At 45.2% G+C, this 13,481-nt stretch overlaps 1 protein-coding gene across 1 annotated transcript; it reads left to right on the plus strand.

The window, feature by feature from the left end:
- The first annotated feature begins 251 nt into the window (after window positions 1-251).
- On the plus strand, window positions 252-13,188 carry TMEM11 (transmembrane protein 11). Its single transcript, XM_006894468.1, has 2 exons — window positions 252-316; window positions 12,672-13,188. Exons 1-2 carry the CDS (start codon window positions 255-257, stop codon window positions 13,186-13,188), a joined length of 579 nt encoding a protein of 192 aa, XP_006894530.1. The 5' UTR covers window positions 252-254.
- The last annotated feature ends 293 nt before the right edge of the window (window positions 13,189-13,481 follow it).

A 13,481-nucleotide genomic window follows, 5' to 3' on the forward strand; every position in this document is an offset into this window, starting at 1 on the left:
CGGTGAGGCACTTTGACTCCTTCGCTAAAAGAGCCCAGAAAGTTGACTCTGCGCGTGCTTGGCCCTACGCGGACTACGACTCCCAGGAGGCAGGGCTTCCGGCCGCAATGCACGGATGGGCATTGTAGTCCAGCATAGCGCTGCTTGCAGAGTGTAGGTGGCTGACAGACTGCAGGCGGACTACAGTTCCCATCAGTCCGCTCACTCCCCGGGCCTCCTTGGCGCCAGGCGTTTGCTAGGAGAGTGTCTCCAAGATGGCCGCTTGGGGAAGGAGGTGTCTTGGCCCGGCCAGCAGTGGCGGCACCGCTCGAGAGAGGTGAGGCTTGGGGCTTGTTGCTCCTCCGGGGCAAGCGGCTCAAAAGCTAGTGAGTCAGCTGGGGCTTTTTGCAGCTGCAGCGCTCACCGGCGCCGCTCCCAGGCTCCATCTTCCTGCCTGCCCTCCTCGTCCCCTGCCAGGCACACGAGGATCCAGTTTGGGAAGGTCTGGTATTCGAGTGGGAACCGGCGCCTGCTCGGGCCAGGCCAAAGCAGATTCTCTGGGACAGGAAAGTCAGAGGCCTCGGGGAGGTGGGGAGAAATGGGCTGCAGCCACATGGGTCAGCAGGGCCGAGGCCTGGCCGCGCCGTGTGCCAGGCCCTGGCGGCCGAGTTGACTGACCGTGGAGCGAGCGGCACCTAAACGCCAGTCTTGCTTGGAAGACCGCGACACTCGGTGTGGCGGAGAATGGCACCTGGGACGAGTTTCTGATCTTGGGAGTTGGTGGGAGCAGGGGAAGTGGTGATAGAAGCGGCCACGTTTATGGGGGCGGGAAGTAGTGTTAGTCCTCCAGATGTGTCTTCTTGGCGCAAAAAAACCAGCTTCTTAATCAAAGGATGCGATTCTTGGCCCTTGTGAGAATTCTTTGCAAGGCCCATTCAGTGGAAGTCCTTTAAGATGAAATGGTATATGAGGGGGGAGGGGGGAGCTTGCTTCTTCAAAGATGGACATAGACTTGGGTAACTACTTTCTCGAAAATGAGATTTCTGGAGAGCAGTTTCAAGTGCTGCAACTAACCTTTGGGAGAGGATATGTGTGTATTTTCACAAAAAAGAAAACGAAATCTTAAAATGGGGATATACCAGACATGTAGAGGGAAAGCGCTTGCAAATTAATTAAGAACATATTTGGAAATGTGTATGTCTCAGTGTGTGTCTGTGTAAACCAGCAACCTGTAGACTGAATACAGACCGTAACTGTTGACTTTCGTTATTGTTATTTTATTTTTAGTGAACATACACGTAGCAACTTGGCTTCCATTCCGTATTTACTAACCAAAATGATCAGTAATGTAAGTTACATTCATCGGTTTAATTTTTCTCTTACTGGTTCATTTCTGTTTCTTAATCTCTCTGTTTCCCAGTTTTTCCATTTATACTGTAAAGTAGCTTTTGAACCTTTGGTTTTATAGAATTTTATTATTATTATTTTTTTTTTAAGATATACTCCAGGGTAACAATCTTTATTTTTGGGTAAAACTGTTAAATTAAAAGGTAACTTGTGGAGATAGTTTTTTCAGTTGAAGGTTTGAAGTGAAGCTCAGGGTCAGTGGGGCTCCTTCAGCTTCAGTAGGTCCAGAATTACGCAGAATTCCATAGGTTTGAGGCTTTGTTCCACCTTCCCCACTTTGTGTTCCTTGTCAGAACTCTCAGTGGTGTTAGCTGGGCACCATCTTGTGGTTTCAAGGTGGAGGAGGGAGTGGCTCAGGTAGACAGTCCTGTAGTCCAGTTCCTTCTACTTTCCTTCTTTGGCCAGCTGTATCTTGCTGTGGAGTTGGAACTGACTCATAGCTGACTCTCCAGCGGGTTTTTAGAGGCTGTAAATCACTCACGAGGAGATTGCCCTTCTTTCTCCTGAGGGCAGTTGGTAGATTCAGACCACCTTTGAGTTGGCACTGCAACTCCCTACCCACTAAAGCCTCTGGAGCTCCCTAATAGTACAGAGTCTGTGAAGTCAAGTCTGAACCATCTCCTAGCCAACTCTCCAGTGGGTTTTCAGAGGCAGTTAGTCCCAAGGGAGGAGACTGCCCATCTTCTCTCATGGAGCAGCTGCTGGATTCAAACCACAGTGCCTTTAAATTGGTAGTACAGTTCCTTTCCACTAGGCCACCAGAGCTCCCTTTTAAGACCTCAGGCACTACTCACTACATTGGGAGGTAGAATGTAACCGTAAACGTCAGGAACATTGTTATGCCAGTTGTTTGAATTGTTCCATGAGACTCTGGCCTTCAGCCTTCAAATCAGGAGAAGAAATCCTGTGAGGTGATTAATTATGTCTAACTGACATCAACATCTATACTTCCCTCTTCTAATTCTTGGGCGTTATTAGTGGAAAACCATGCACCACCCAGTCATTTCTTTTTCCTATGCTGACCTTCAGTTTTTAAAATATTGAATGGATTGTCAACACTTGTCAATTGAGAAATTTCACATAGAACTTTCACTGACAAGCTGGATAGAGCTTTCCAGTTGGTACTTGATTGCCAGGTCTCTGTGGGTGTTCTGGTTACAACCTTTGGCCTGTAACTGAAGGCTTTGCTCACACACGTTGGTACTGTATGTCATCTGGGAACAAGGCTTCTGATTTTGTGATCTGAGTGGCACCACTGTTATCCTTCCAGGTAACAGGTATAGCTGGGGCCGTCTTTATTCCCCCTTTGCTGTCAGGTTCTACTTGGATGAGTCCAGTGCCTAAGCTTGGTTTTCTATGCTGAGTAATGGAAGGAGATTTAACCCAGTGCTGGACCAGCAAGCTGACTTCTGGGGTAAACCTGCTTTTCTGCACAGTTAATAGAAGACCCTTGGGAGGGACCCCATGGCTGATGAGGCTTTGGTGTTACTGGGTCTTATGACTGAAGGAAGCTGTCATTGGCTATCTTAAATGACATTCTATGCCAAGTTTTCAAAGAGTCAGATCTCAATCTGTACTATAAGACCACTTTTCCAAGTTGCCACACTTCCTTTCTGCTTTATGCTGGAAAAGCCTTTTTTAGCAAACTTTGTGCAGACTCTGCAGCGTGCCTTGTATGTAAAGACCCTCTTTGATCCAGATTCTCACAAGCATTACCAGAATCTGCTATGTGTTAATTAAGGTCCCATTTAGAGCAGTGCACAGCTTCTTTCTTTACTTTTTTAACTGCTAATTTGATAGTCACTAGCCACATGCCATTAAATTAAGCAGAAATAAAACGAAGAAACTCAGCCCCTTGTCACATTACCAGTGCTCATTAGCCTCACGTAGTTTGTGGCTGCAGTACAGGACCGAGGAGACTCACTCATCATTTTCAGTACCACAGCAAACTCAATCTGAAATAAGACGGTGAAAGAGCAGGATAGCTGCTGGCATGGCATGGCCTTCCATTCCACTAAGTGTAGGGAATCAACAGTGTGTAATAACATCAGGCTGAGCCTTAACCTATAGTCCAAAATCATCTGCTGGCAGCAAGCTCACACGCAGCATGCTGCTTGTCTTATTGTTTTCTGTGTCCTGCCACCTGCGTGCCAGCAGGTCCAGCTCGGATGCTTCACTGGGCTTGTTTGGGCCACTTGTCTTCACTTTTGTAGCCCCTTAAACACCTTGAGTCTTCATGATTGCTGGAATGTGAGTGTAGCCGTGTACTTCGAGTCCTCCTCTTTACCTTTTTTTTTTTTTTTTAATAATCAGATGCTGATGGACTCAGTTCAGATCTGTTGTTCACTGGGTCGCTGTGACTTGTAAAAAGAGTAGTTATTGTGGCTAATGCAGTGGGGAATTTTTATTGTAGTACTTTTAAGTTACCACATGTGCCTTTTACCAGCATGGTTCTTGGCAGCTATCAGCATTGTTTTATGCCTACCTTTTGCTTGCTTTAAAACTCTTAAGGGTCTAGAGGCTGTTAGTCCCATTGGCCACAAAGGAAACTACGTCAGAGCACCAGTGAATGTAAAGCAAATACCTTTCTGTGGTGAACTGTGAATGCAAGTTTCTTTTTTTAATAAAGCTTTTTATTTTAATTATGATTTTAAAGAAAGTTTATAGAAAAGTTAGAGTTTTATTCATTCTTTGTTGCTCATTTTACCCCTTTCCCTCTTCCTCCTCCCCTAGTTCACTTTTTAAAAATATTCTTCACTGTTGGACACTTACCTCCCTTCCCCTACCCCAGTCCTCTTTGCAGTGTACGTCTTATTTCTGGCCTGTTGTCGAATACAAGTCTCTTGACTACAGCATTTGACACATTGTGCTTATTCCCAGAACAGATGAGCTGCTTCATTGCTAACAGGTAAAGAGGAATGAATGTGCTTATATATGGTCTTTTCTGAAATGTCTTGAGTTGTTGGGGACTGTCTTCAAATTTGGGATGGTATGCCTGTGCCTTTTTATCTTACTGGACTTTCCCCCTCTTCTTATGTACCATCAAATTGAAACCAACTGGCACAAGAGGAGATTGCCCCTCCCTCTCCACCAGAGCATCTGGTGGATTCAAACCACGTGCTTTCGGGATTGCAGCACAGCTTCAGTTCCCTTGTCTTACTATACTTCTTCAGCATGGGATTTTACTGCATGATCTTTTTGCTGCTTTTGGGTTCTTGAGGAAGCAGTTCTCTCTTAGCCCAGAATGAATTTCTGTGTTTGGTTGTTTCTTTTTTTACACTTCTCCTCCCCAATTTGGGGTAGAGCCCAAGGCTTCCAACATCACAGATAAACAAGTGATAATATGCTTATTAAGTGAAAAGTAATGGCCCTGGGTCTTGTTTTCGTTTTTAGGCTGCCAATTTTTCTAATTGTTATTTCCTTTTGTCATTCACTATAAATATGTGACTCTAGATGTTGCCTAAAACTCTGTTCTGCTCTGACTCAGTGTTTACATTCTGTGATAAACTGGGGGCCACTGTTCTTTTGTATTTTACACAAGAAGGATTTGAGTTCTTGTTGGGTGTCTTGCATTTTGTTAGTTAAAATGGGCTTGTAAATAGTTTTTGTGTGCTTATCCTCCCAGGGATTTATATAGCTGTGCTGTTCTTAAAATGAAGTATAAGATTTATTCTCACATGGCTGTTTTATGTATGTATGTATGTATGTATGTATGTATTTTCAAATGGCTGCTTTTTACATATGGCTTAGTGATAGACTCTGAGGCCCTCCAGATGAGCACTGATGAATGCTCTGAGGCCCAACTTCTACACCTGGGAGATTGAGTCTTCAGGCTCTTGTAAGGCTGGGCATGAGGATAGCTTGTAGGTCAGCTTGATCAGTACTTGTTTCAGTGTGGCACAGAAATGTAATTCTTGTTGGCTAGACTGCTTCCTCCCTGTAATACTCCTGCTGTATTCTTTGTGCTTCAGGAAATGGTGCCCTTTTATCCTGTTATTTATTCTAAGGAATGAGTGCTTCCCTGGTCTTGCAGGCCCTGGGTCTTGAGCCATATAGATTTCTTTTTTCCCCCTCCCTTTGAAGGGTGACTGAGGCCCATGGACTCAGGGGTTCCACCAGTTTCTTATCAGACTGGGAAGCTTACCATTTGGATATTTTGAGTTTTGTTCCACATTTCACCCAGTTCTGTCCAGAATCTTCTGTGACCCCTTTTAGAGTGGTTAGTGGCATCGGGCACCATTTAGTTCCTCTGGTCTCAGAATTGTAGAAATTGAGGTCTGTGGTCCAGTATAGACTGTTTCTATATGTTCTTTACTTTCTTTGCTCTTTGTTCAAAGCAGGGAGAGACTAATAGATGAGAGATGATTGCTCTGTTTTAAGATCCCAGTTGTTACTCACCAGAGAAGGATGTAAAACATTGTCTTTGTGGACTCAGTTATGCCAGTTAACACTGATGTACCCCTAGACTCTTAATTTTCAGACCATGGGACTAGCAACTCATTCTCTTAGAATGTTTGGTTATGATTAAGAAGTGTACATAGTGTCATCCCCTGTTGACACTGCTATTTACATGAATATATTACAGCATAGACCAACTTGAATCTAGAAATATCATCAGCCATACTTGTGTATGTTCAAAATTATAGCCCTTTTTATTTATCCCTGTCTACTCTATCTTGTCTGTATGCCTATATATAAATTTGTAGATGAATGTTTATTATTGCTGATCTGCTCGTAGAGATTGCCGATAGCTGACCGTCTGGCAGATTTTCAGAGGCAGTTAATTGCACTGGAGGTGATTACCCTTCTTTCTCAGAGCAGCTGGAGAAGAGATTGAGGTTGTTAATAATTTTCCGCTTGCTCATCTCCACAGTTAATATTCTTGGCACCGGCAGTCAGAAAATCAAAAGACAGATTGCATTAGGGTCCTCTGTTGTCAGGGACCTCTCCAAAGTGCTAAAGAGAAATGATGTCAGTCTAGTCTTAGAGACTAAGGTACACCTGATTCAGGCAGGTCATGGTCTTCACAATTACTTGCTATGCATCAGAGAGAGCTGAAGGAGAATCGATGCCTTTGAGTTGTGGTACTAGAGAAGTGTATTGAACATACAAGTCTATCTTGGAGAGGATGAAAGCAAGCTGCTCCTTGGAGGTAAGGATTTTGAAGGTGTCTCATATATTTTGGGCACATGGCCAGGTGGAGCCAGTCCTTGGAGAAGACTTCATGCTTGGAAGGGTGGAGGGACAGCAGAGGAGAGGAAGACCCCGGATGACATAGATTGACACAGTAATGGGGGTAGATGCATCAGAGACAGACTGTCTCAGAATAGAGCAGAGTTCAGAACTATTGAGCATAAGGTCAGTATGAGTCACAGATGACTTGATGGCACATAACAACATTGCATGTTGTTCTTAGGTGCCGTTAAGTCAAGGTTTTCCTTTAGTGACCCTGTGAACGGGCCTAAACCCTGTCCCACCCTCACCATCTCTGACATGCTTGAGTCCATAGCTGCAATCACTATGTCAGTCCATCTGGTTGGAGTTTACTCTTTTGCTGGCTCTCCATCTTTCCAGACATGATGTGTTTGCTTTTGTTCACTTTAATGCTATTGTGCTGGTATATTCTTTCTCGTGATTTTGACAGCCCTCTCTGGTAACCATCCAAGAATGAGTCTTTCTGTGTGTAAACTTCAGCATTTTATGATAATGGACTCAGACAATATTTGTCCTTTTATAGCCGACTGACACTTTATTCTGCGTAATGTCCTCAGGATTCATCATTTTACCTAGTGGTTTGTATCCTTCTTTAGTGTTGCATGATATTCCAGTGTTAATGTACCATAGTTTTTTTAGTCCATTCATCTGTTGATGGCCACTTGGTTGTTTCCTTCGCTTTGCCTACTGTAAATAATGCTGCAATAAGCATGACCATGTATAGATCAGTTCATGTTGTAACTCTTATTTCTTTAGGATATATACTAGTGGTGGGATCGTGGCATGAAATAGCATTTCTCTTTGAAACATTCTAAGGAAACCAAACTCCTTTCCATAGTAGTTACACTATTTTTTAATCCCACCAACAGTGTATGAGAGTTGCAGTCTCTCAGTATATTCCCTGTTGTTGTTAGATACCACCAAGTCGAGTATGACTCAGTGACACTGTGAATAACAGATCTGAACACTGTCCTACTCTGTGCCGTCCTCACAGTCTCTGACACACTCAAGCCTATTGCTGCAGTCACTGTGGCAATCTACCTGGTTGAGGGTCTTCCTCTCCTTTGCTGTCTTTCCATCTTCCCGAGCATGATGTCCCTCTCTAAGGAATCACCTCTCCTTGCAAAGTATGTGGAATGAAGTTTATCTTCTTTGCCTCCCAGGAGCACTCTGGCTGCACGTTTTCCAAGACACATCTATTTGGGGTTTGTTTTCTTTCTTTTTTTTGTCAGTCCGTAAGATACTCATCACTCTTCTCCAACAACACAATTCAAAGGTATGAAATCGTCTTTTGTCATCCTTAGTCACAGTCCAACTCTCATGTGTATATCAAGTGATTGAAAAGACCATGGCTTGAATTGACAAACCCTTAGTCCTCAAACTTAGAATTTCATTGCTCCTCAGTAATTTGAGAGGTCCCTGACTACAGACTTTGCCAGTGCAATATGTCTCCTGACTGCTAGTATCAAGGGTATTGATTGTGGATCTAAGTAAGATGAAAGTGTTGACGGATTCAGTCTTCTCCATCTGTCATGATGCCGCCTATCAGTCTAGTGGTGAGAATATTTTTTGTGTATTTAATGGACAGATACTATTTCCTCAAAGTTTAGGGATTAATAGTCTAAACTGAGAGAACCCGTTTTAGGGGAATGTTTTCTCTTTATTGGCTATGGGGGAAGGTCTTTATCTCCTTACATCTTCTGTTTTCATGTATCTTTCTCTTCGTGAGGACTTTTTTTTTAAACTCCACTGCTGTTCTGACATGATCCATTAATCCTCATTGTTCTTTTAGTTTGCATCTAATACTCATCTTCCTTGTATCTGCATGAACCTTGCCCCTCTCCTGTACCATCCTCACGTCTCAGATGTGCTCAAGCCAATTGATACAGTCATCGTGTAAATCCATCTTGTTGAAGTTCTTCCTCTTTCTTTGACCGTTTATCTTTCCCAGCATGATGTCTTTTTCCAAACACTAGCCCTTCTGTTTTGGGGATTTTATTTACATCATTACTCTTTGGAGAGGTCTGTAACATTTTTCCAGTGCTCTACTGTTTTTTTCTCTCTCTACTCTGTAAGGTGTGTATTTCATTTGTTTAGAATTCAGTGTGTTCATTCCGTTTCCTCCATCTGTTGTCAACAACTCAAGGGTCCAGAATTATCCATATCTGTTATCTTAAATTTCTGATGTCTTACTTGAAAGAGGGTCTGGACTCTGTCTACTGTCTAGAATGAATCTCTAGCTTTTTTAATCTGCTTCCCTGTGCTATAGTTGGGATAGCCCAAGGTTGTAGATTCGGTGCTTGCTTACTGGGTCCCCCCAAGTTCTGGCATGATAGAACAGAAAATAGTTTTCCACCCCAGGCAGATGCTTGGAGTGGCTGGACAGTAGTTGGAAATGGCTCTCTCTAAACTTCCTAACCTAAAGAAGTTAGGCCTGCAGGGTCAATCTGCAGAACCAAATCCAGGTTCCTGGTTTGCCTGAAACTTGAGATAGATTATGAGTACTGACAAGTCGTCCTATTTTGTCTGTCTAGGTTTTTGGTAGGAATTATTTGCTTCTTTCCTTGTGCATGATGGTAGAATACTGGTCAGCTAATTTTGTAGACTTTGTTGTTGCTATGTGCCATTGAGTTATAGTTGACTTGACCTTCCACAGAGTTTCCAAAGGCACAAATCGCCCATCTTTCTCCCATGGAGCAGCTGGTGGATTCCAGCTGCCAGTGCTGAACTGGCAGTGCAGCTTCTTCCTCCCAAGGCCATCAGAGCACTTGATGGTAGACTTTAGGTGGTCTCTTTTCTCAGTAGAGAATAAGTAGAGAGGTGTCTGTCTTTTTCTAGGCTTTGTGAGTGAGGTCTTGGGGTGCTTGTGGACACTGCCAGCTGCCCTGAGTCCAAAGACTTCTTTAATCTCTGAAAGAGCCTGGAAAACGAGCTTGTGCTCTTCTGATTTTTTTACACTGTCTATTTTTTGATTTAGTAAGATATATTAGTGTAATAAATAATGACCGTAAGTCTAGGATGCTCTTCCTGGCCCATATTAAGACATTGAGGACTACAGGAATTAGGTGTGTTAACTCTGACGAGGCATTCAGGGTGGTATGGCCATAGACAGATGTGTTAACTCTGCAAGGAAGGCAGTTGTTGGTAAGTATCTATGAAACAGTCTCTAGGACATCCTGGGAATTTGGTCATGGAGTGAGTGAAGCTCTGTGTTCACCCCTTGCTCCAAGATTGAGTGTTTGCAAGAGTGCTCTACAGCTGAGGGCAGCCCCTCCTGACAAGGACCTGACCACCCTTGACCAGATCTTGCCTACTGTGTTGCTGTCTGTGCTTGCTTAGGCTGGGCCTCTAATGTGAGAGCAGGGAGTGTATTTTGACTCATAGACACAGAGCATGTCCTAACAAATCACAGGAGAGAGCATTGTCCCAGCCCAGTGTGCCTGGTGGACTCCCCAAAGGGAGAGGACTAAACCGCACAGGGGCAAGGGTGGCAGAAGAGGGAATAGGAGGTGATCTCACAATGCTTTTCCAGGATGCAGCTGTTCTTTTCCAAGTTCTGGGAACTTGGGCGTGCAGAGCAATTTCCTTACTGGGACTAACAGTATTTTTCCACTGCATTTTAGGATAGTTGCAAGAAGGTGGATTTAGGTTTGGGCATGTGTATTTGGTAATCCCATCCCTGACACATTTTGCTGTTGATTTCAACAAGAAAGGTATTAGCACCCAGAGAAGCTCTGTAGCCCCTTCACAGCCTCCCTCCCATGTACAGCAGGCCCTGACTGATGCACAGCTCCTCTGCACTTGATGTGGCTGGACTCTGGCTGAGGAACTTGAGAACACAAAGGACATGTCTTGGCCAAGATGACCCCACTTCTCAGGTGGAAGTCCTTTCTGGAGGGTGATCAGTCACAGGGAAGCATGTGTTCCTGGTCATTTATGCAGTAGGAGTGAAGCCCACCTGCATGCTCTGCTTACTGAAAAGTGGCAATGAACAGGCCGAATTGTGCAGGTACAATGGGAGCAGACTTCTCTCACACATCTCTTTCCTCTGAATGAATAAACAGTTGAGAAACTCCACAGTGGATGTCAGAGGGAAACCCTACTTTGCCCTTTTTGGAAACACCAGTGGGCTCTCAAAGAACTGGTTAACTCACCAGAACCCTTGATTGCTAGCACAGAAGCTGGATGTTTTGGCATCATCCTGCCTTTGAGAGGTTTCTTGTCCCATCTCTGGGGAGCCAACTTGTCCCAGTACACGCAGCTTAATTAGGACCTGTGATTTAATTAGAAGCTTTCACCTTAGCCTAATTACAGTTACATTCTTTGGCATAAGGAGCTTTGTTGGCATAGCGCGTTACATGTTGGCTGCTGACCTGTTGGTCAGTGGTTTTAAGTCCACCAGCTGCTGTGCAAGATAAAGATGAGGCCGTCTGCTCTTCAATCCAGTGGAGGGTCACCATGAGTAAGAATTCACCGTACTGCAATGGGGTGGTTTCTTCAGGATAAAAGTTTGTTTGCCACCCTGAGAGCAGAGCTCCCTGGGGGCATTGCCATGCCACAACCCATGACTTCATTTCTAATGTAGCCATGGAGAGTCATTTATCTAGTGTAAATGCAGCCACCTTCTTTTAAGGTGTGTTTACTGGTTTGCCATTTAAAGTTCTGAAGTCACCTGTGAGCCCGATAGGAGCTGTCTAATCCTGTCTGTCCACACATTGATCACCTTGCCTGCTCTTGAGTTTGCTTCTTGACAATTCAGTTCCCAGAGATGAGTTCTGTCTTTGAAGGAGTGCTGAGGTTGCTTCAATGATGAGAAACCCTAGTTTTCACTGGTTGTCAGTGCTTTGCATTAATGAAAAGACGATTGTTCTTCAGTGGAATCCAGAGAGAATCTTTTTCTGAGCCGTGATGAGTGACATGGAGGCTGCAGGGAAACAGCCATTCACTCTCATAGGTCCTGGTCCACTGGTCACAGTTCTTCTCTGGCTGTGTGCTGGGAAGGAGTTGAACTACTATTCACTGATGGAAGTGAAGGGTGTGCCAGAAGTTGGCACTGCATGGCCTGGTAGTGATAAATGAACTGGAGCCAGGAGTGGTGATGGGAGAGAAGGCTTGGCTAAACATATGACACAGAACAAGAATGGAGGGCAGACGGGAAAAATAGAGCCATTCACTGCAGTGACTGAGAGGCATGCAAAGCCTTGTGTCTAGGGAGCCTGGCAGGGGTGAGGAGCTGCTGCTTTGGGTAGGAAGTTGGGACTGAAAATGCTGCCTGATCACTGGGGGCAGCAGCCTGGACACAGGATTGGGTTGCCCCAGTGAAGCACTGACTGATACACCATCCATCCAGTATAGGGGAGCCAGGGATGGTTGGTCACTAGAGTCAGGTCTGCTTTAATAGGGCTCCTCTTGTGGTCCTCTGGGAGTCCCGAGATGCTGAGCCATGAACCAGGGAGCTAGTGCCTCTCTTCTCTGCTGATAGGCTTTCCAGCAGCCAGATGAGGAGCCAGGCGATAGAGCTCGTGACCTTTGGGGGCCCTGCTCAGTGTGTCACCCACAAGGCCCAGAGGCAGTTTTTCTTTTCTTCTTCACCTGAAGACTTTCTTATGCTAAAGGCCAAGACTTCTTTGGAGTAAGGGGTTTGGCCTACTTGCCTCAGGTGCTGGTGGTTTTATGAGAGGCACCTTCCTGTAATTACCCCAATTAATAACAGATTTCACCCTGTTGACCTGTGTTTTTGTTTCCTTTTACTTTTTCTGGGCAACACTCTTGGAATCTGAATCCTTGCTGGCTCACAGGCCACCAGATGGCTTACAGGCTGGTCACAGCCTACTGTTGCATTATTTGTCCCTCTCAGGGGCAATAGCCCTTTCCCCACTGCTTCCTCATCTCATGGCTGGCTGGCTTCAGAAACAGTCTTTCACTGATTGTTAAGAACGTTGGGGTGGGAGATAAACATAAATGGGGTGTGGTGCCTCCAGCTGGGGCCTCATGCTATGCTTATGCAAAGCCGCACAGTTATTAGTGCTTCCTGTCTGACATGTCTCTCTTTTCCTACCCTTTCACTCAAGGGTGAGCCTATCAGCCACAGACTGTTACATCGTGCACGAGATCTACAATGGGGAGAACGCCCAAGACCAGTTTGAGTATGAGCTGGAGCAAGCCTTGGAGGCACAGTACAAATACATTGTGATTGAGCCTACACGCATTGGTGATGAGACCGCGCGCTGGATCACTGTGGGCAACTGCCTGCACAAGACGGCTGTGCTAGCAGGCACCACCTGCCTCTGCACCCCACTAGCCCTGCCCCGGGAGTACTCCCATTACATCTCCCTGCCTGCTGGGGTGCTGAGCCTGGCCTGCTGCACCCTCTATGGGATCTCCTGGCAGTTCGACCCTTGTTGCAAGTACCAAGTTGAGTACGATGCCTACAAACTGTCTCGCCTGCCTCTGCACACACTCACCTCCTCCACCCCAGTGGTGCTGGTCCGGAAGGACGACCTGCACAGAAAGAGACTGCACAACACAATAGCACTTGCTGCCCTGGTGTACTGTGTAAAGAAGATCTATGAACTCTATGCTGTATGATTTCTGGAGGAAGGGAGCCCAGCCCAGAGAGACGAATACTTAGATTGCAACAGTCACAGCTTTGCTCTGTGAAACAGCGCAGCCTGGGAAGGTTTTGGTTAATATTTGTTATTTAAAAAGCAACAACAAAACACACATGAATCATGGGTGTACCATGGGGTTCATTACACTAAGATGTGGATTTCCATAACCCAAGAAGGGGTCTGAAGCTGTGCACGTCCAGCTGAGCAGTGGAATGCTGATGGAAGCAGATACTACTGAGGGGTGTGGATGTGATTTTTTTGGGGAGGGGA

Source organism: Elephantulus edwardii, unplaced genomic scaffold, assembly GCF_000299155.1.
Source record: "Elephantulus edwardii isolate Elephantulus edwardi_28Jun2011 unplaced genomic scaffold, EleEdw1.0 scaffold00144, whole genome shotgun sequence".
Classification (NCBI taxonomy): Eukaryota; Metazoa; Chordata; class Mammalia; order Macroscelidea; family Macroscelididae; genus Elephantulus; species Elephantulus edwardii.